The sequence below is a fragment of the Ammodytes marinus genome (genome assembly GCF_949987685.1).
Source record: "Ammodytes marinus genome assembly, chromosome: 8".
Classification (NCBI taxonomy): Eukaryota; Metazoa; Chordata; class Actinopteri; order Uranoscopiformes; family Ammodytidae; genus Ammodytes; species Ammodytes marinus.
Genome location: NC_137212.1, coordinates 23,158,539 through 23,181,038, shown reverse-complemented (window position 1 = coordinate 23,181,038; position 22,500 = coordinate 23,158,539). Strand labels below are relative to the sequence as shown.

The 22,500-nt window shown below is 44.4% G+C and overlaps 1 protein-coding gene across 2 annotated transcripts in view; it reads left to right on the top strand.

Annotated features, from left to right (window-relative positions):
• ssbp4 (single stranded DNA binding protein 4) overlaps window positions 1-22,500 on the top strand; it is an 82,280-nt gene that overhangs the window by 17,898 nt on the left and 41,882 nt on the right. For both annotated transcript variants that reach the window (XM_080033114.1, XM_080033115.1), the window contains exon 4: window positions 3,094-3,178. In XM_080033114.1, the coding sequence (XP_079889240.1) occupies window positions 3,094-3,178 (85 nt within the window). The remainder of the gene's footprint in view (window positions 1-3,093; window positions 3,179-22,500) is intronic.

Sequence of the window (22,500 nt, the reverse complement as noted above, 5' to 3'; positions counted from 1 at the left end):
TGTGTGTGTGTGTGTGTGTGTGTGTGTGTGTGTGTGTGTGTGTGTGTGTGTGTGTGTGTGTGTGTGTGTGTGTGTGTGTGTGTGTGTGTGTGTGTGTGTGTGTGTGTGTGTGTGTGTGTGTGTGTGTGTGTGTGTGTGTGTGTTTGTCTCCTGACTCATTCACTGACTGGCTGAAGGCACACACAGGATTATCATGTAGACCTGCCACCAGCAGCCCTGGTGTCTGTCTTTCTGTGTCTTTGTTTACTCTCCGTATTATAATGGAGAAAGCACATTGTAACCACCAGCTTTGTCAGACCACAGTTAATTGCAAATAATTATCGTGATGGCATTTAATTTTAGTAATTGTCTTCTTCTGGACGGCTGGACGCTAATCCGTTCCTCCTCTGTTCTGGATGCAGAGTGTGTGTGTGTGTGTGTGTGTGTGTGTGTGTGTGTGTGTGTGTGTGTGTGTGTGTGTGTGTGTGTGTGTGTGTGTGTGTGTGTGCGCATGCTGACAGCGCCAGCTCATATTTGGAGAGCCTTGTTTCTTATTCAAATGAACTTTAAAGAAAGAAGGAAAAAGAGTTTGCTTGACCCCAAACTGTAATTTCAATCTGTCGTGTGATTCTTCAAAGTAAGAGCGGTTAAAGTTTTTAGTAGTGTGGCTCTTCTACCAGTAATACCATAAAGAGCCCCCCCCCCCCCTTGATGAGATGATTAGATGGAAATGATTAGATAATTGGATAGAAAATGTACTATTAGCAGGGTGTGCAGGGTACAAGATCTCTCACAGATTGCTGCTGCTAATTAACCGCCAATGTTGACTTTTCCCAGATCATTTCTAAAGATTAGTGTTTCTGAAAAGGAAGCGACAACAACTGTGACATGGACTTTCCCTTTTCAATGTGGGTGGGACTGTCAAATCAGAGCTAACAATGGCTGCATCCAGACTTTGCCTCAATTCAGTCACAGTGATACATGAGCTGGTACACTGGAAGGGGTCCCCCCCCCTCAGATTGCACATTGACCACTGAAAATCCTATTAAAGCAATTTCTTTGGTTTTGCTAATCTAACACCTTTCACCCTTGTCACCTACTTCTGTTCCTACTTCTGTTCCCATTCTAACATGGTTAAAACAATAAAATAAAGAAGTATCCTTTGCCAACCACATAAAATAATATCAAGAATAATGAAATTCTTGGTTTTGTTCGTTAAATCTAACCCCACGAGTGATCCTGCCTCAGATTATGCAGAGACACACAATGAGATTTCCCTGCACAGTTGCGGGTCAGCTGTTCAAATCGCAATATCCTTCTGTAACACCGCAGGCCACGAGACGTAGGATCACCTTTCCCCAACCCCTGCGTAGCCATGTACCTGCTCCTGTCCTTTTCACTAACAAACTGTAACCCTGCGTCCCATTTCATTTTCCCCCGAGCGCTGATTGGATTTGCGATGGTCACGCCTTTCAGCACGCAGCTCGTGTCTATCTCTTTAACACCAGCCGATAGATATGATAATGTACACTGGCTTTATTGTCTATGGACAGAAGGGCAGCACAGCACAGCATACACACACACACACACACACACCATATGCGTTCACCAGCGTCTCCACACAGTCCCTCTCTCTGTCTTGTGGGGGACCCCAGTGCTTGCTGAGCGCCCAAGGGCAGCGACTCTTGTCTTTTAATCTTTAAATTCTTTTATTACACATTTCCAGTGCAGAAAGGGTTGAAACTCTTTATTTTTTAGGACTCTTATTGTTGCGCTCTTGTTTTCACGACGCCCCCCCCACATAACAATCATCAAAATTGACATAAGATGATCAACATTATGTTTTATGATAACCCCTATTTTAGAAAAATGACCGTCGTGTGACAGCGTGCTACTGTGAGATTCTCGTGACAGTTATTATGGGGCAATCAGCTAATATTGTCTGCTCCGTGTGGCAGTCTGTCGTATCAAGTGTCACAGCTGTTGCTAACATCGGCACAAAGAAGGCATGTAACAGTTTATTTGCATCTTTAAATGACAGCAAGAACGTCCCCTCTCATAGGTTTAGCACTTCTTCTTCTTCTTCCTCTTTATTTTATGCGCTGTCCATGAAATCAATATCTCGAAAAAAGGAGAAGTCCTTAATGTGGCCCCGACTTAGCAGGTACTTAATTTCAGCGCGGTAATTAAGGGTCCATTTGGAGTGGGACCTGGTGCCCCTTTGCTGCCCTGGAGGAGTGGGATTGGTCTAATTAACTCATATGAAAAAGGCTGATTGGGTAGTAAGTAACATAATCACAGCTGATTGGTCAGTACCGTGCAGGTCGCTGGGGAAGGCTAAGAGGAACATTCAGTGACCCGTCCGTCCTGGAGAAATGTAAGGCTTCAAGCTGCAGTGTCAAAACTGTGTGGTGGCTGCTGCTGTGTATCTGACTGGAGAGCATTTCCAATCGAATTCAATTGTGTTTCGAGTGCTGACCGAAAATGTAGGCTAGTACCTAGTAGTAGTGAAAACTACCAATGCAGAGCTAGAATGGCTCGGCGATTAATCGATATGTCATCAGCTACATTTAAGATTTTCTTTAAGCAGAAATAGTAATTCAGTGGTCCCAGGTTGTCAAATGTGAACACATACCTGGTTTTCCTATTTAGTCCTTCACAATAGGAAGCTACATATATTTGGTGATTTAATAGTTTAAATATTTAAGTTGTGCCTTAGAAAATTGTGATGGGCATTTTTCAAAATAAGTCCACAAACAATGAATTCAGAAAATTATAATATTTATAATGAAAGTATGGAAAGTTAACATCAAAAACTTTTGTGGGTCTTGTTTACATGCGTTTCGATGAGAACAATTCTTTTCATCCCACGTTCGTATTGTGAGTATTATTTAGGAGGGTTAAAAAAAACATAATCCCGCATATTGCTTTTACATTGCTGAATTGTTACATTCATATTGTATTTAAACATTTCAAACTATCCCTGCTTGGTTTTGAATTGTCTAAGTAGATACACACACCACATCAGAAACACACAATCCAGGAACACAATATGTCTATGGATCACACTGTGAAGTGTCTAACTGCTGTTGCTCTCTTGTCCTGTGTTCACAGTGTATTCTGGGATCTGTACTGCGCTGCCCCAGACCGGAGGGAGACATGTGAACATTCCAGCGAGGCCAAGGCTTTCCATGACTATGTGAGTGAACTTAACCAACCCTTCAGTTGTACACACACTCTCACACACACACACACACACACAAACACACACACAGACAGACACACACACACACACACACACACACACACACACACACACACACACACACACACACACACACACACACACACACACACACACACACACACAGTCACACGTGCTTGTGAGTACACACAGGCACACGCAGAGTGTGTATCATGTAGGAAGAGACTATTCTTTCTGTGATATTGCTGCTGGTTCTTGTTTTGACATGTTTGGCCTGCCTGCTGCTGCAGCCTCTGTTCTGGATGGGCCAGACTCTGAGCCAGACGTCTGAAATAGCATGCGTTTAAAAATGCAGCACCTATGAATATTTTGTCTTGTAATATCTTGTATATTTTATGGGAAAGCCCTAAGACCTCCATCTTTGAATTTTTTAAAGCCCTAATACTAATAGAGGGGCTTCATGCCAATCCTGCCAAATCTCCCATGATCAGCCTCCATTTGATATCAGTTTTTTTCTAACATCTGCCTCAGCAGCACAAACGCTGTAGCTCATCTGCCGGCCCGCACTTCCTTTAAACGCCGACCCCTGACCCCTAAGGTCTTGGCCAAACTGTCAGTGAAAGGTGAAAGGTCGGGGCAGTGCCTGGCTATTTATTGGTCCACTCAAGCCTTCGGTAAAGGTCAAAGCACATAAGGCAGCTGGCTGATCACACTGGAACATTAGTGCACACACATCCACAAACTACGCGTATACACACAGGACACATTTAGAGCTGGATGGGCTGCAAAGGGCTGGAGACAGGGTGGTGAGAGGTCAGGAGTCCACTGCCCCCTTGACCCTCTCATCTTCTGAAGAGTATAGGAGCAGTCGATCAGTAACCTATCGAACACACGCGCAAACACACAGAGCCGCTTGATGCCTAAGTGTGTCGGCTGCCTTTGAAAGTCTTTGTTGGTGAGCTCTCATTAGTGCCGATGCCCATTTGAGATTGTTGTGGCCCACACAGACTTTACCGTCTCACTTCAGTCAGTTTGGGTTTTAAAATAGATAACTACTGTATATACCATTAAATGTCTTCCTTTGTTTTCGCTTGTCAAAACTGCATTAAATATTTGCCCTATATTGCCGCAGACGTATTTGACTAAGGATTACGTGGGTGTTAGGATGTTGACTGGACGGACTCCTTCAACTACTAGATTATGGTTCCACCTGGGTGGGAGTCAAACCTGAAATGGATTAGCAGCGCTATTCTTACCATACGCTATTCATTCAGCCACTTTTAGCCCATAGCCAGTCACCCATTCAGTCCAACTGAAACCTCTTATGTGGTCTGACAGCAAAAGTGTGAGCACTTGTCAGCCGAACAGATTACATTTGTTGTGCATGTACTGTGCATGTGCGTGTGTGTGGACACAATTAGATGTGTGCGTCTCGGCTCCTGTCTGCATGCGTGCACGTGTTGGACCACACCATAAGATTAATTACATGCTTAATTAAACCTAGTAGTTAATTAAATCTGACAACTGTGTCTAATTAATCTAAATGCAATATCATTTCCTACACCTTTCTCCAGAGGTAGGCCAGCTGGATACCTGCATGTCAGCTCTTTAACGGCTCCGGTTTGACAGGCACGGTCAATATATGGCTGGACCATCAGAATTCTGCTGCCGTAAAAAGACACATTTTAAAAGTCCATGTGTTTCAGCCTCCGTCTGCATGAATTCATCGGACAGGAGTCGGTATCACTAAGGCTGCTGTGTTATCGAACTGAGATGGAATGAATGAACTGAAAGACTTCCACTGTGGGTAGTAATTCATCTTATGGAGTAAATGAGACACCATGAGGTGCTTGTTTGTAACGGACAAACTCATAGCTTTTGTTGCAGTTCAAGGATCCAGACTGTAGTTTGACCTTTGACACGGCTCAAGTTCTGGAGGTCAGAGTGTGTGAGCTTCAGCCACTGAGAGGGCTGATGTGTTGTCACATTAGAGAAAAAATCCTGCTTGGAAAAGTCATATTCCTTTTTTATTTAAGCTTTATGATGTTCAATTTCAACAAACATGTCTTGTTTTGCATAATTTTTTACATTTTCAATTTTTTCCCAAAATACAGATTCATATATTTTCCCTCTTTGAAAAATGATGGGATTTAATTCACAAGAATTTAAACTCATTTAGTTGCACAGCATGAGTTGGTAATGACTGACCCAGGGGGCCACTGCATTTTTAGTGATGCTATTTTATAATGAAAGGAATTCTATATATTGCACAGGCCTTTTTTTCTTTGAATACCTCTATTGTTGATTGTAATTGCTTGAACTTTAACCCAAGGTGATAATCAACATGCATAGTATGACACTAAAATGTGTATGCATCTGCAGAAGGTGTAGCAGAGGCTCTGACAACAGTGGAAAGAAGGGATTGTGTGTGTGTGTGTGTGTGTGTGTGTGTGTGTGTGTGTGTGTGTGTGTGTGTGTGTGTGTGCGTGTGTGCTTGCGTGTGTGCTTGCGTGCGTGCGTGCGTTTACCGAGTGTGTGTGCGTGTGACAGAGAGTGAGAGAGAGAGTGTCAGGGTCAAAGCGTGTGAATCCCCAGGGTGATGAGAGGTCTGTCTGTCTCTGATTAACTGTGGCTCCTGGGTCCCCGCAGACCCACGGCCTGATCAAGTCTCCATCACGGCCCCTTGCTGATAACGGCTCCTCATTCCCCCAGGTACCCACCGGATCACACAGTGGAAAAACAACACAGCTCCCAGGAGTCGCACACACTCCGCTGTGTGTGTGTGTGTGTGTGTGTGTGTGTGTGTGTGTGTGTGTGTGTGTGTGTGTGTGTGTGTGTGTGTGTGTGTGTGTGTGTGTGTGTGTGTGTGTGTGTGTGTGTGTGTGTGTGTGTGTGTGTGTGTGTGTGTGTGTGTGTGTGTGTGTTTGTGTCGTTCAGAAGGAATAGTGAAAGAGGAATGTGTGAAAGATAAATAGTTTTTATTTATGTTTTTGTTACATGATATATTTGTATATAATTGATGGTCTTCTCTGGTGGCTGAAGCTGTCAGTTTGTCTCCGATAACAACAAAGAGAGAAAGAGGAAAATATCAGTGCTGGCTGGGGCTATAAAATGGACATTTTAGAAATACAGTTTGCTTATTTGTTTCCCGGTACTAATCTGGTTGCTAGGCAGCATTGAAACAAGAGTATAGTCTTGGTTACAGATTTGGTTTGGCTCTGCTCCGTGTGTTTGAAGCCACCTCTTACTCAGCCCTCCTGTCCTGACTGGCTCTCCGCTGTGAGTCAAGATGATGTAGAGAGAAAGATAATGGAATATAATGTGCTAATCCTCAGATCTGGGGGGCCGGTTGACAGAGAATCCAGGGGAATGTGGTGGGATTGGAGCCCTGGCCACACTCCCAGAACTGCAGGCCCTTTGACTACAGTATAGCTGGGATCGCTGGTTGGCATCCCCCCCTGGATGCCCGAATCTGCAGCCATAGCCACTCGAAAAGTCGCGCGTAAACCCATGCAAATGCCAGGCACGCTTATGTACATTTCGCACACACACACACACACACACACATGCGCTTGTATGCAAATAAACGCACACGCTCTTAAGGGAACACGGTGGCGTATGCAAATGAACGTGCACACGGTCAAATTGAGCACGATGGCCCAGGCCCTGTTTCATAAGGAGCTGGGAACAGCCTGAAGTCTTGTTGTACCTCTGTTAAGTCATTTAAAGTGGTCTCTCTTGTTGCCTTAATTGTCGGAGTTGTGTTTCTGTCTGTCCTCTTCACATTGCCTTTTAATCATGTCTTATTTCCTGAAAGAGATCCGTTAATCTCATTGTCGTCTATTCTGCTGGAATTTGGATGTTCCTCAAACGAGCGCTTTGTTAAGGAGACGTGTTTGATTAGGAGAACATTGCACGTCTTTAGTAACTCAATATGAATGATTAAAGGATGGAAGCTGTGTGATGAAGAAAGCATACATATTGACGAGCGAGCAGGCACGCATGTTCACACACGCGAGCACACACACACACACACACACACACACACACACACACACACACACACACACGCACACACATTCTTGCTCACATTAAAGCAGGCAGAAGACTGAGTCTCTGTTTGGTCCCTCTCTGACACACACGCACACACTTGCCATCGCAGACAAACAGCCTTTCAGAAAAGCGATATACTCTGCCTTGTTGTTGCAGACATTTTGCTTTACCCAAGCCAGAGGTCGCGACCCCAAACATCTGTGATTCATGCCAGTCCGGGTTCATTGCCTACGGAGTGTCACAGATTTAGTGCCACAAGTGCGTCATTCACAAACACTGTGCTTCTCTGACTCTCAGCTCTGGGCGTATAACGTTTGAGGAGGAGCAATCCAATGTGGACATTTAGACCATCATCTTTTTTTTTAACATTGCAACTTGTCCAAAAATAGATCTTGTTAGGAAAGATAATATAGAAAACACTTGTGGACCTGAGTTCTGAAATGATGTAGTAAAAAAGTAATGATAATCATTTCATCCTTCAAGATGGTATGTAGGATCTGGTTCCAGCTTCTCAAATGTGAGGATTTGGCATGTTGGCTTTTACCAAATTTGGGCATTTCCTATCAGAAAATAGGGCAACATGCCCATCAGGATTCCCTAGACATCTTCAAGTGTCTTATTTTTTCTCATCAACACACAGAAACCCAAATGTATTCGGTTGACTTTCACATATCACAAAGAAAAGTGCAAATGTTCTAATTAAAAAAGGCCATCCATCACAATCAATTGATTAAAGTCAACGGATTCAGCTCTAAATCAACTCATCTTAATAACAAAAATGAAAACTACAGTTAGTTGCAGCCCCAATCCGGCCTGCTCCCAGCATGCAGTGTGTGTGGACAGTAGATAGACGGAGAGGTGCACTGTTGGCTGTTGCCTGGGGGACTCTTTAAGAGGGTTAAACATTTGTTAGGCTGGACCACAGTAACAGGTGGCACGAGGGGAGGAGCTGCTCTCTGTCAACAACCGGCCAAGCCTTTGTCTGGAAAAAACTGCGTGTGATTTATTTTCTTGTGTGTTTTCCATCTCCACAACTCCCCGCGTCACCCCGTTCTCGCTCGCACCTCTGCGGAAAGCGTTCATTCTCTGTTCATAGCATGTCTTTGTCCATGTCCTTTTGCTTATTCCTAGACAGAATTTACTCATCCTGCACCGATTTTTTTCCCCCTGCTTCGATTCCTCTCAGGTCTTTTTCACCGCCAACAACCCCCCACGTCCTCCGAGCCCCTCCAACCCCCCCCCCCTGTTCTTTCTTTTCCTTTCCTCTCTGTTCCACGCTCTCTTTCTTATTCCTCCCCCGCTCCTCCCCCCCCCCTCCCCCCTTCAGAGGAGATTGATTGGGTAATCTGGCTGGGTGCCAGTAGTGCCCGCTTTCTTGCTCGGGGGAAGGAGAGAAGCGGGGGCGACCATGACGACATGCAGGAATAATAATAACGTCCATAATATAGGCAGAGTAGGTATATGGATGGAGGGATGGAGAGGAGAGACAGACAGGCAGACAGAGAGAGAGAGAGAGAGAAAGAGTGCGTAGGAATGGAGCCGGCGTTGGCACAGCGATGTCTTCTTTATACAGATTCTCCTGGACGTTTTTTTTTACGGTTTAAAAATAGCCCACACACACACACACACACACACACACACACACAAACCGCATGCCACAACGCTGTGTCTCCATTTCTGTCCGTCTCTCTATCTGTCTTCCTACCAGAGCCACCTCCTCCTGTGTGCTGGCCTGTGTCGTCTTTTAATATCAAACAGTGCGTGGAGTGCAGGCTGCAGGCAGACGGTGCGTCGAGCGAGAGGACGCAGGTCTTTGTGTGCCCGTTGTTTACCTTTGTTGCCTTCTAAATGAAAAAAAAGGGCCAGTTGGCTTCTCTGTCTGTGTATACCTTTCCCTATCTGAGGGAGGCACCAAAGCCTGTAAAAGTGCTGCCCTCAAGCTGTGCGTGTGTTCGGCTGGAGGTCTGCAAGTGACAGAAGCGCTAGATCAAATATTGTTTGTGATTCCTTACTTGCTCCACGCAGGTTCATTCTGGACGAGCTCAAAAAATGTGTTGCGCGGTTTAGCATTTGATCTTGACTGTGTGAGAATGGGGCTCCCAGGATCTGGGTTTGACAGAGACAGGCTTTAAGACAGACAGACAGACATACAGGGACGAAGACAGAGGGATGAGTGACTGAAAGGGGGGGGGAGAAGAGGAGGAAAGCAAAGGAGGGGAGTTGGAGGAAGGAGGGAGAGGGAGATGCATGCAGGGAGAAAGAGGTGTTTTGAAGACACTGGGGACTCTTTTTTTTTGAAGTCTGCATTTTTTTTGTAGTTCATCTGAGTTTTGAAGACCTAGCTATGCCGTGCATCTGGCTAGCCGGAGCAGCATAAGTTTTTGTAGAAGCCAAACACTGCAGCGTTCACTCTCCCCCCTTTAGTGCATGCAGATTCCCAACCTAGTGCCATTCAATTTTCCCCCCTAACCCAGTTACCCATGAATGCCCTCTTACTTGCGACATCATCGTCCATAACATTTGAAGGAACGCTTTAAAAAATGAATACGACATTCTGATGGAACAGTGGAAACTCCTCGGGGCATTTGTTTATCTCTCCCAGTGTGACCGTGCGGGGTGAAAGCTGCCAATTCTCTTTCAGTGTAGTCATTTTACAGAAATAAATTACGGTTGAATCATTTAAAAAAAAAGGCAAGATTTATCACTGGTTTGCCTCGACTGTAGGCCCAGTCTGGGAATTGAAGTGAGGAATTTGTCAGGGACTTGGATGCCATGTCTGAGGTGTTTGCGTCCGTGGCATATTGTCTGGGGTGTTTTTCTCCTGTGCTCTGACATCTACACACACACACACCAACACACTAACCTCTCTCTCACACCTTCTTTGAAGTTCCCTCGACGCTGTTGACTCCCAAACCACATCCACTTTCTGTAGCCTTTTATCCATTGTTTAAAAAGACCCTCTCCTGCACAAAAAATTGGCCTAAATTACTGCAATTATGATGCTTCTGCTGTGTTTGCAATCTGCTTAGTTTGAACTTTCATTCAGGGTCCTGCAACTGACTTCTTATAGCGTGTTGTCCTAAGTTTGCAAGAAGTAGGGCAGAACAACATGGCTTAACAATGTAAGATGGCTATGTCGGGTTATTTTTGACAACATTTTACTGTTTTACCAAGTACATTTTATGGAAGGTTTTTCATGAAAGGGACTCTGCACTGCTTTTCCCCCCCAGTCAACTTTTTTCAGCTTCGGAGCTCCCCGTTCGCAATCCACACTACGAAGCTTGCAGCAGAACTCCGTTGACTGCCGTTCCTCGTTTGGTCTAGAACACTGATGATGGTTACAAGTGCTGTCAGGTGGGTCCCAGGGAGTGATACCTTTCTTTAAACACACACTCCTCCTGGTACACTCAGGGAGTTAGAGAAGCACATGTATTTCTTATCCGCTGCTATAATGGACGTGATATGAGGAAAAGTTTGATTTTTTAAAGTCAGGGTTTATTGCATAGATCAGGGTTAGTGTGCAGTGTGTACTTTTTCTCCTTTGTCACGTCATGAGGTCCGCATGATGCTTGTATTTACGTGTTATAAACAACACATGCCACGTCAAGCAACATGGGCGGCTGGTTTTTTGAATAGCTTAACATGCAAATGGAGCAGCGTTAAGTTGCTTTGAGAAATGCATAAATAAGATGAATTAATGAGTAACTTTAGCTTCAAATCAAAGCTCTGCTTGACTCTCTGGAGTTTGAGTTTACTCCTTTTTTGAACACTGTAACATTCCTTTTTCTAAAAGTAAGTTACTCCTTTTCCTTTGTCCACTCCGACAATAGTTACCGGCATCACACACAGACTTGAACACACTCACTCCTGCCCTTTCTCCTTTTGCCTCTGCTTCTCTTTGGGGCAGTGGGCAGGCATGTAGCTGGCAAACGTTGCAGCCTGGCACAGTGTGTCCCTGGCACAGCGTGTGTGTGTGTGTGTGTGTGTGTGTGTGTGTGCGCATGTGTGTCTGCTGTCTGCTGCACAGTTTTGCCAGTCCACCAGTCTCAAGTACCAGCTGGGCACTCAAACTCACAACCAAAGTAAACTCGCCTCACTATCAATGAGCCCATGGGTTTTTGCGTGTGTGCGAATGTTTGTTTGTGTGCGTGTGTGTGTGTGTTTATGTGAGTGCGTGCATGCATTTGTGTGTGTGTGTGTGTGAGTGTGTGCGTGCGTGTGTGTGTGTGTGTGTGTGTGTGTGTGTTTGTGTGTGTGTGTGTGAGGTGCTGATCGGACACCCTGCTCATTAAGTCTCATTAAACCAAGTGGTGAAACAAACAAAGTCGTCCCTCAGATGAATGGCCGAGATGTTTTCGCCTGTCCCAACTTTGCATTACACTGAGGCGCTCCCTGCACGGATTAGAAAAACTAAAACAATTACAAAGCCTGATTTGCAATTCAAATTCTCCTTAAATGCAGACTTAATCCTCATTTTCCAAAGGCGGCAATGGTGAGAGGCAGAGTAAATGTGTGAGAGAGATCCAATTCAAGCCTCTGACGGGGGGTTTCTGTTGCTAAAATAACACTTATAACTTATAGAGGAAGGGGGGGGGGGCTAATGAATGTGCTTTGAGCTGGTTATATTTGGAGAACAGTTTGTTTCTGTTAAAGGCTTGTCTTTGTAATCAAGGAATAAATGCACAGAATCAGCAGGGGAGTTTCACACCGCCCGACCATGCAGAGAGACATACTCACATAAAACAGAAATGTTTTTTTTCTTCCATTTTATTTGAAAGCGGGGTGTGTTTCACATTCTCACATACGTGTGTGTGAAGGTGTGCAAGCATCCTGATGGCGGCTGGCCACAGTGTGCGGGCTTTACTGCTGCCCAGGGTCTATTTACAGACAGTGACTTTAATACAGCGTAATGATTATTTTTATTCCAGGTGCTTCGGCAGCCCGTTCACTCTTGAGTGGAATGACTCCCCATTGGCCCACTGATTACCTTGGTGGTCTGTTGCCACACCTGGCTCCTTCAGCCCTCCTCTCCCTCTGCCATTTACACCTTCAGAAACTACCCTACTTTGACTACCACACCTTTGTCTGTTCATCCCTCTCTCAGTAGGCCCGTCCCTGTCATTCTAAATTCAACTCCTTCATTTTATTCGGTCTCTTTCTATGCAAGACAACCACTTTTAGCAACTCCTCATCTCTTCCTTCCCTCAGTCATTACACCTCACCCATAGCGCTCTGATGTCAACCTGCTAACTACTATCTACCTCTGCACCTTCCTAGCTTTTCTTCTGATCCGTCTGCTTTAACACCTTCAATCCTGAAAACTTGCTCTTTACTTTTGGAAGTCTGTAAAGTTGTCTGCAGAGGTGTGCGCACAGATGTCGATTATATAATTCCTGTCTAAGTGAATCGGATGGCCCGTGTGGTTTAAAGGCAAGAGGCACATGGAAAAAAAGACCTTGTGAAACATTTAATTCAAAATCAACTGTGTGTTTGCTGTTTATTTTGTCATGAAATCCTGTGTGTGTGTCTTGTGGGCAGCTCATTTTCAGCTACACTTCATTTAGGGGCACTTTACACGGTGAAAACGTGACAGTTTTCCCGTTTTTGGTTTAAAAAAAAAACCCCGTTCAGACACAATTTATCTGACATCTTCACTCGTACACATGTTTTCAGAGGAAACGGGACGAAATCGCTGTAGTAGCAGTGTAGCAGCCATGCCAAGCCAATAGTCAGCGCTGACACAGCTTAGTAGATAGCTCTTCCGGTACAATTTGATGCATACAACCTTACTGTAACCGAAAAGTAATGTCATTAACGTTCAGAAAGCGGTTGGTGTAAGCTTGGGGTTACAAGTATTGTAAATTACAAGCTTTCTGTCCTCTTATTTCACCGCATTGAACTCGTGAAAACAGAAGACATGCTTATAGTGAAGGGGCTTTGTGAGCGGCTACTTTCCTGTTAGGCGTACTTCAAAATAAAAGTCGACTCACGTTTGTCCAGTGAAATGCTATTAATGTTTAGCCAGTGAAATGCTTTTACTGTGAAGCCGTAGACTTAATGCTCCTTTTGTTGAACAGTAACTTAACCGCTGCGCTCTGAACTATGGATAGTGTTTTTTTTAATGTAGAGAGAGCCGTGTCCCTGGCATATAGAAGCTACACACGTTTATTTTGCTAGAAAAACCGGCAGAGTACAAATCTTTCCCCAGAAAAAGTGTCGGGTGGTCTCAATAACTTACTAATCGCTTAGACTAAATTGGCGAGTGTTATATTTGAGCCCTGCACGACACTCTGCTGATCACAGTGATGGTGCCGCGGAGACACCTTTCATGTTATGTTGTCTTCTAACTTTATAACTCGCGTGTGGGTATTTTGACAGCAAATGTTATAGACTACGCATACGTGAAGTGGAGCCGTGACGTCAGCGTTACCAGGGAAGATGGTTTTGGTGTTTACAAGAAACCAAAACCGTTGTGTTTTCCAAAAAATCCTCCCTGGGAGTAGATCTCAAAAACTTGCGGTTTCATGCTTGCGTTTGCTGTTTTCTTTGACAATCCCAAAAGCAGCTGATGTAACACCTAAAAAACACATCTTTTTCAGCTTTTCATAGATATACTGAGAAATGCTTGGTACCAATCATGCCACTCTGACACAAACAAAGTCATGCAGCTTTGAGTGTGTCCATATTAACCTGTCCTCGCTATTTTAAACCTGCCAATGGCTCAGCCTCAGGCAGTGGGAAGCTGAAAACATTGTCACACCACACAATAAGATATAATATCATTGTTTGTGTGTGTGCATCTGTGACTCTCGCACTGGCACCTTTTAGCCAGCCTTAAGGTTCGGCATAGGGTCAGAGCTGCTGTTTAGGGTTTATTCCGCTGAGAGCGTTGCAAAATCCAAAAATCCGCATCATGTACTTAGTAACTACTGCAACGCGTGAACTTCCAACCTCGACTCTGCTGCCTGGATGTAAGCCTTCAGATCAGGTTATTTATATCTCTCTCTCTGATTAAGTTCAGTGGATAAATAGGGCAGCACATCTGTTTTGTTATTGACTGAATCTTTGGACTTATTTAAGCTTCAGCGTGTTCATGTTTGTGTGTGTTTATCTTTGAAGAAAAGGACCAAAAGTTACACTTTGTGTGTGCACATGCTGTACATGTGTTGTTCCTCTCTATTGTATCCCATCTGCAGTCTTTCTTCTTCTTTTTTTTTACCACATCAGATCTTTCCTGTAAAAAAGTGACATTTGGAATAGAGACATCCTCAGCTCTGCACTGCACTGCACTGCACTGCATGTTGCACTCTGAAAAGGTCATCTTTTACTGAAGGAGTGAGTGTGTGTGTGTGTGTGTGAGTGTGTGTGGGGGCAACCAGCGAACGCTCTGCGAGTGTGAGACAGAGAGCATTTAGACCAGCTCAATTCAGTTGGTCGGTTTGGGGCGATTGCTCGAGTTTTGGAGTTTCTTCGCGTCTGTCAGAAAAAGCTGCCGTGGTCTACGCTGGGCTGAACCAAGCTGCTCTCTTCCGCACTGAGCCGTCCTGCTAGATTCTGTAATCTCTTCAGTGCATGGCCAGATTACTGTCTGCTCCATATTGTCTGGTGGCGGGCTGCAGGATGGAGAGATGGCAGGAGGAGGGGAGAGAGGGAGGGACAGAGGAGGCTCTGATTTGCTGCTACATAAGGAAGATTACCAATTTTTTTTATTAATGTATCCATCTGGTCGTTTGCTATATTTGGTTGTTTGTCAGACCATTTGTTTGCGTATGAACCATCTGAGATTTCAATCTGGATAAATCAAGGCTGAGATTAGAATTGTGTCTCATTTCTCAAGTGTTGTCAACCAAATGGCTGTAACGCAATGTAACATAATTGTGATTAGATAGCAGTAAAATGTGTGTAGAGTTCCCTTTGTGACAAATACTGTATATGCATTGCACAATTTATCCAGAACATGAAATCATTTTTAATTTCATTGAATGATTTTTCAGTAAAGAAAAATAAAGAAATTTGAGTATTCATTGTGGCCCTCCTCCACCCCCGCCCTTGCGTGTGTTCTCCTCTCCATCTCTTTCTGTCTCCTGTGCACTCCGTGCATAAAATGATTTCCATTCCTGCTGAATTAATGAGGTTCTGCTGAACTGAGAAAAGGCAAGGGGAGTGCGTACACACACACACACACACACACACACACACACACACACACACACACACAAAGGCACACACACACACAAAGGCAGGCACACACAGACGCAGGCAGGGTACACACACACACAAAAACACACCACATGCACATTCTCACAGGCTCATGTCTACAATAGCCATATTTAAGTCCATATACTCACACATGCACACAGTTACTCACTGAAGCTTTCACCCAAGTTTCAAAGCACAGTGTTCTTTTTTTTAAAGCAAATTTGACAAAATGTAGAAGGAGATAAAGATTTGGACAACCATCTCAAATGAAACTGAGGCCCAACAAAATCTACATGCAACTGGTATATTTTAAAGTGCTGGTCTTGTTGTGCACACACACACACACACACACACACACACACACACACACACACACACATATATATATGAATATAACACATATGGACAACTAACATGCAGCCTCACGAGTTGGGCCCCATAGCTGGGCCCAGTCGCCATGGTAACACACTACTGTGTGTGTTAAACACTAAAGTGGTTTGGGAGTGTTGGAGGTTGTTAAACACTGCCAACCCCTGCCCCATCCTCTCTCTCTCCCACACACACACACACACACACACACACACACACACACACACACACACACACACACACGTACAAACATTTACACTCTAGGAAATGTCAGTGCAGATTTCCCTCTGTCTGTCTCTGCTTTGGACTGAACTGAATATTTAGAGGACACACCACCTTCACTTTGCTCCTAACTAACCATCCCAGTCAACGCTCAGGACTAAAGGCCACAGGAGCTGACGGCCGGCACAGGTCTGGTTCATCATGCATTGTAAACACACGGGCAGTCCAAACATGCAAGAAGCAGTGCACAGTCAAACACATTGTCATTGCGCCATCAACGATTGGATGAACAAAGACGAAACTACAAAGAACTACTGGCTGATTCCACTGGGTTTCTTCCTTGTTGAGTAGTTTTTGTTCACCCCCCCCCCCCCCCCCCCCACCCCGGCTATTAATGAGTGGAGTTTTGAAGGTGTGCAAGCCTTCGTGTGGAGTGCGAGATGCATGAGCACAGAGGTGCACGGACCACATCTGGTCACATACAAAGCTTGAAACAAGTTTTTTTTTCAGATAACACTGGCTGCAAGCTGAGATGCTTTCTTTCTTTCTTTCTTTCTTTCTTTCTTTCTTTCTTTCTTTCTTTCTTTCTTTCTTTCTTTCTTTCTTTCTTTCTTTCTTTCTCACATTCTTTCTTTCTTTCTCACATTCTGTCTTCTCCGTCTTTCTCCCTTGCTTCCTTCATTAAATGCAGATGCTCACGCGCGCACTCAAAGTGCAACCTCTCTCCTCCTCCCCGCTCTGTGCTGTCTCAGTGTTTTTCTTTCCCATTTATCATCACTGGAGCAAAGGAACTGATTCCAATTTCATGTGTTTTCATTCCACTCCTCCATTTGCTTATTTCTTCATCCCCCCCTCCTGTCTCTATTTTGATCTCTGGCAACCAGTCAGCAGTCAATAATCTGTTAAATAGCATTGATCGCCTCCATTTAGTTTCCTGGCCAGCTACTTAGGTTGTAAAGCTGATCAATGGCGTTGAATGGGAACCACCTAGATAGCGGATTGACTGCTGGGACGCGCGCTGCAATCATATCATTTGTCTTCATTTGCTGTTCAATTATTTGTTGTAATGGCTGCTGTCAAAAACAGCCCCATGCTGGCCCACAATGGCACACGGAGCCCCAAAACTGTAGAGTGCACGCTGGGCCGGTGTGCCCGAATAACTCTACTCACCTTGACTATGTGCCCCCCCCACCCACCCATCCCCCACACCGCCTTACTCACTCACACTGTTAGCTTGAGGAAAGACATTATAGTAAACAGCATTAGAGAAACAGTATCGCATGTCCAAATGAGTATAGGAGTGTGTTCCTGTGTTTGAGAGGGGTTGTGTGTGTGTGTGGGTGGGGGTGATGGTGGTGGTGGTGGGGTGGGGGGGGGGTGACTTTTAGAGAGTGTGTGTGTGTGTGTGTGTATGTGTGTGTGTGTGTGTGTGTGTGTGTGTGTGTGTGTGTGTGTGTGTGTGTGTGTGTGTGTGTGTGTGTGTGTGTGTGTGTGTGTGTGTGTGTGTGTGTGTGTGTGTGTGTGTGTGTGTGTGTGTGTGTGTGTGTGTGTGTGTGTGTGTGTGTGACTTGTGAGTGCATGCAGATGGTGCTCATGGCTGGATGTGTCGATGAAGTCTGACCCAGACTGGACTTCCTCTGCCCAAGAGCCCCTTCCTGAAATCATCAATCACTTCTCTTAGGACACGAACATGGCTGCATGCATCCTCGTGTGTGTACATTTGTGTGTGTGTGTGGGTGTGTGTGTATGATTTGGAGTGTGTATGTGGGCTTGGGCTTTGCGGCTTGCTTTGACTTTCGTGTGAGGTTGCAACATTCTCAAGACTCATTATTTGCAGAAGGAAATCTGGGTTTGTAATGTTTATTTTGGATTATTATATACGAAAATACAAAAATATCTGAATTAAAGTGAATTTTACCATGCGTTGATCCAACCCTATGTATTTTATAAATGTATTGTTTATTTTATCATTTAAATCAGTGAACTAACTTTAGCATTTTTGCATAAAGTCCCTCTTCACTTTCTATCTCCAGAGCTTTGATGGTTTAAAACGTAAAAAATAATCTATTCTTTACCAACCATCTCATCATTAGTTAAATAATAGTGGTAGCATTCAGTTTAAGCTACTATCTTTACACATTTACTGCAACATTAAAGAAGCTCTCCTGCAGATTTGTGTCTTAAAGTAGTTATATTGCTGGCAGGGTCTGGTGTGAATTTCCTACTTTAGTGGGTTTTATGGTGCCACTATAGCAGCAGCATCCCACCCTCATTCAGACCTCTCCACTCCGGCTCATCTGGCACACACTTCCCTCCACAACTTCTCCTCTTTTCCACTGTAACACCCCCCTTTGAAATCTCAGTCGCTCTCTCCGACTCCTTTCTTCTCCTCCTTCTACCTCCCCTGGTTTTATTGGAGAAGGAGTGTCCCCCCCTCCCCCCGGCTCATTTGAAGTGGCCTGCTCATATATCACACAGCCTTTCCTCGTAGTAGGATATCCTCCCTCTTCCTGCCTCTCCTTCTCCTGCTCTCCTTTTCCCTCGTTCCATCCCCCGCTCACCCGGGTATAGTGGGGGTTACCTGTTAGCTCTATTTCTTTTCCACACTATAAACAGTCTTCTCATGTACCCAGGCCACACACACTCCCCACACACTCACACGCTTTACACTATGCACTCTACCAACACGTGAATGTTTCATTGTTGTAATAGTCAAATTTAGGCAACAGAGGTGATGTTGATATTTTCTTATGAAGATTCATTAACAGAACTTAAGTATTAAACTCAGTTTGGTGCAGGCCTACAACAGGGATTTCAGACTTTATTTGGAAGGTGTAAGATTGACTGTCTTTGCAAATATGCAATTTAAATATACAGTACAATATGTCATTGCCATGCCATGTGTGTCCGTATAAGGGCAAAACCTCCACAATAATATTCAAATGAAAAGTTTTACATATTTGGCTATGTTTCTGATCTTATTTACTGTTAGAAATGTTTTGTTTTGATATGATGAGTTCCTACATTCAAACTAAAGCCTGGTACGACTTTGACTGGATGTGAATGGTAGATCCTTTGAGACCTGAGATTTGGTGCATTTACATGCAAATGACCTGTAACTGGAGGATGGCCTTGCTCTGATAATTGTTACTGTCTGTGCACAAATTGACTTGTTTATCTCATTTTCATTAAGTTTCTAATTGAATTCTAACCTGATTAACAGGGTAGAGGCGCTCATCGATGTCTCAAATTACACCTGGCATGTGAACAGCTTTGTCTATTCTCTTGTGGCCGTTTAATGGCTAGTTTTGGTTGAAAGGTGACATTTTTATTTCTTATTTTTTTTTGGAGTGAAAGGGATTTGGCCTTGTGAATTAAAATGTAAAGTTATTAGCATTTCCATGATAAGGATTTCAGTGATTGGCGTTAGCAGTTTGGAAGAAGCTGAACCAGCCATAAGGCTTTATTCTGGAAGGCAATGCAAATATATTTGGTAATGTAATTTGGCGGACTTCGTTTCTGTTATCCAACCAAACAACTTAATCAAACTATGTTTTTAAAGCAGCTTTAGTTGGTGTTTGTATAATAGCAAAATGACTATTTGAAAACGATGTGATAACGTGAAAGGGGTCACTATGAACCTATCGGGACAATCATCACCTGAAACCGAAGCTCTGCACGGCTTAACAGAGCTTAACATTAGTTTGAGCAGGTTGTTTAGCTGTCCAGACCACAACGTCTCAGCACCAATCAGCAAAAAGAAAAGAAAAAAACACAGTTTACAGCGAGTAGCGGTTGCACATAATGGAACATTTAGCATGCTGAAGAGACAGATATTTCCTTCAGGAGGCGGTTGACCAAAAGTAGAGCTAAACATGCGTGAAATTCAGACTTTCATTTGCAAGATGGCCAGAAACTCGACTCCAAATGACTGGTTTAGGTTACCGGGATACGTTACAAGTTTGCCCTATCAACTTAAAAAGTGATAATATATCACTATTATATCAAAACGGTCATGTATATGGTTTAAGTAACATATAAGCACCACATTGCAATGCTAGCATCATGGTATGACCATCAAGCTAGCAGGGAAGAGGTTTAACTGGACAGTAGAACATTAGCATAATAATAACACAAATGTTTTCTGGAGGACAGCAATCGATATTGCATCATTATATTTATGGGAGGAATTAGCCATGCTAGCCCGGATCCCATATGCTCCATTTAGGAGTCCTGAATGACCAGTGAAGAACAACCATCCATAATCTTTTTTTCACAACAACAACAGCTTCTCTCATCCATCCACATCAATTGAGTCCCTTCATGTTCCATCTCTCCAACACACTGCACAGGAGATTTGGACAAAACTTAAGGAGAAGAGGGGCACATTTCTCAAACAGATGTCCACGGCGTTTTCATTATTACACCAGTCGGCCCCAAGGGGTGAAACACAACAACTCTAGGGTCAGACCTAAATGACAGGAAGGATTCTGTACTGATCGGCCATGGGGGGCGGGGGGGGGGGGGGACTCTGTCGTTTCCTACGAATTTCGTACACAACAAATTTCATCATGACATGAATACTAGGGCGTACATGATCATGGTTTCCTGTTCGGTGCTTCATTATACAGTGTTTGCCACAGAGGCGCTGCCGCCAGGATTACCCCGCTGTCCTTCATCACTCCCTCTCGTAACACAGTTTATATGACTCTTATTCGTCCTTAATATCTTCCCTTTTATGAGATTCATTATTCACTTCCTCCTATTCATACTCCTTTAATTCAGCCCCTGTGCTGCCTCTCTCTCTCTCTCTCTCTCTCTCTCTCTCTCTCTCTCTCTCTTGTTTTGCTGACTTTCTCTAGCTTTCTCTCCTTTTTCCCCCTACTGCTTGTTTTTCTCTCTCTCACTATGCCCTTGTTGTCATTTAGCACACACACGCGCACGCACGCACACACACACACACACACACACACACACACACACACACACACACACACACACACACACACACACACACACACACACACACACCCCGGCTCTGCCCTCCCCCTTCATCCTCCTGTATTTTCTCTCTCTCTCTCGCTCTTCCCTCTGTCTCTCTTCCTTCTTTCAATCTTTCACATTTTCTCTCCACTATCTCTCTTTTCCTCTCCATCCTTCTGCCTTTTTTACTCCTCTACCCAAACCTCCTCTCTTCCTCTTCCTCTCTCTCTCCCTCTCTCTCTCTCTCTCTCTCTCTCTCTCTCTCTCTCTCTCTCTCTCTCTCTCTCTCTCTCTCTCTTCTCTTCGGCTGAGGACAAGGAGGTGAAAGCCAAGCGGATTACAGTGGCAGTTTAATCTGGCTGACCCACCAAGGGATTGCTCTCTACTTTGCTGTGAGGCTGCAGGGCTGGAGGGCAGTGGGGCTCTGTGTGTGTGTGTGTGTGTGTGTGTGTGTGTGTGTGTGTGTGTGTGTGTGTGTGTGTGTGTGTGTGTGTGTGTGTGTGTGTGTGTGTGTGTGTGTGTGTGTGTGTGTGTGTGTGTGTGTGTGTGTGTGTGTGTGTGTGTGTGTGTGTGTGTGTGTGTGTGTGTGTGGGAGTGGAAGAGGAAGGGGAAGGAGACCAGGTTGTTGGGGGTTTGGGGTTCGAAAGGGTGGAGCAGAAAAAGGAGGGAAAGAGAAGAGAGGAGGAAGAGGGAGGAGGATGGGAGCAGTTGAATTTGTGTAATTTTTCCTGTTTGTCTCGGGCTGAGTGGAATTGCTCTCCAAGACAGTGCTGTTTACACACACACATACTCACGTACACATTCTGGTGTGTGTGTGTGTGTGTCTGTGTGTGTGTGTGTGGTGCCAGAGGTGGGGGAAGGGCCGTGGTTGTTATTAAGAGATGGAATATTAATGCTACTTCGCCTTTAATTTCTTTCCATCTGTCGTCAAGTTGTCCACTGTGTGTGTGTGTGTGTGTGTGTGTGTGTGTGTGTGTGTGTGTGTGTGTGTGTGTGTGTGTGTGTGTGTGTGTGTGTGTGTGTGTGTGTGTGTGTGTGTGTGTGTGTGTGTGTGTGTGTGCCTGTCTTAGATACTCTTCAGATATTAACAGACAATTAGTCTGTTCCGTGTTTCAAAGACAAAATACAAAAAACGTCCTTGGTTTGATTTTTTGTCTTTATTCCAAATACATCAAAATCTCATTTTACTCCATCTCGTCAAAGTCATTCAAACTCGCGCAGCTTTCATCCTCACTAACGCCCAGACTGAGGCCTCGCCAAATCTATCAGTTCAACGAGCGCTGCGCCCGTTCCTGTCTCCGTTGGCTGCAGGTCATTTGTGTTTGTTTTTTATTGCTATTTTTAATCTTGTGAAATTTGAACATAAAGAGGGAGGATAATGTGGCGATTAACAGTAAGGATGCACACGAAGGCTTTGGTTGGGTTTAAGTAGTGTGTGTGTGTGAGAGGGGGGGGGGGGCATAAAGATATTCCCCCCAAAAGAAATATGT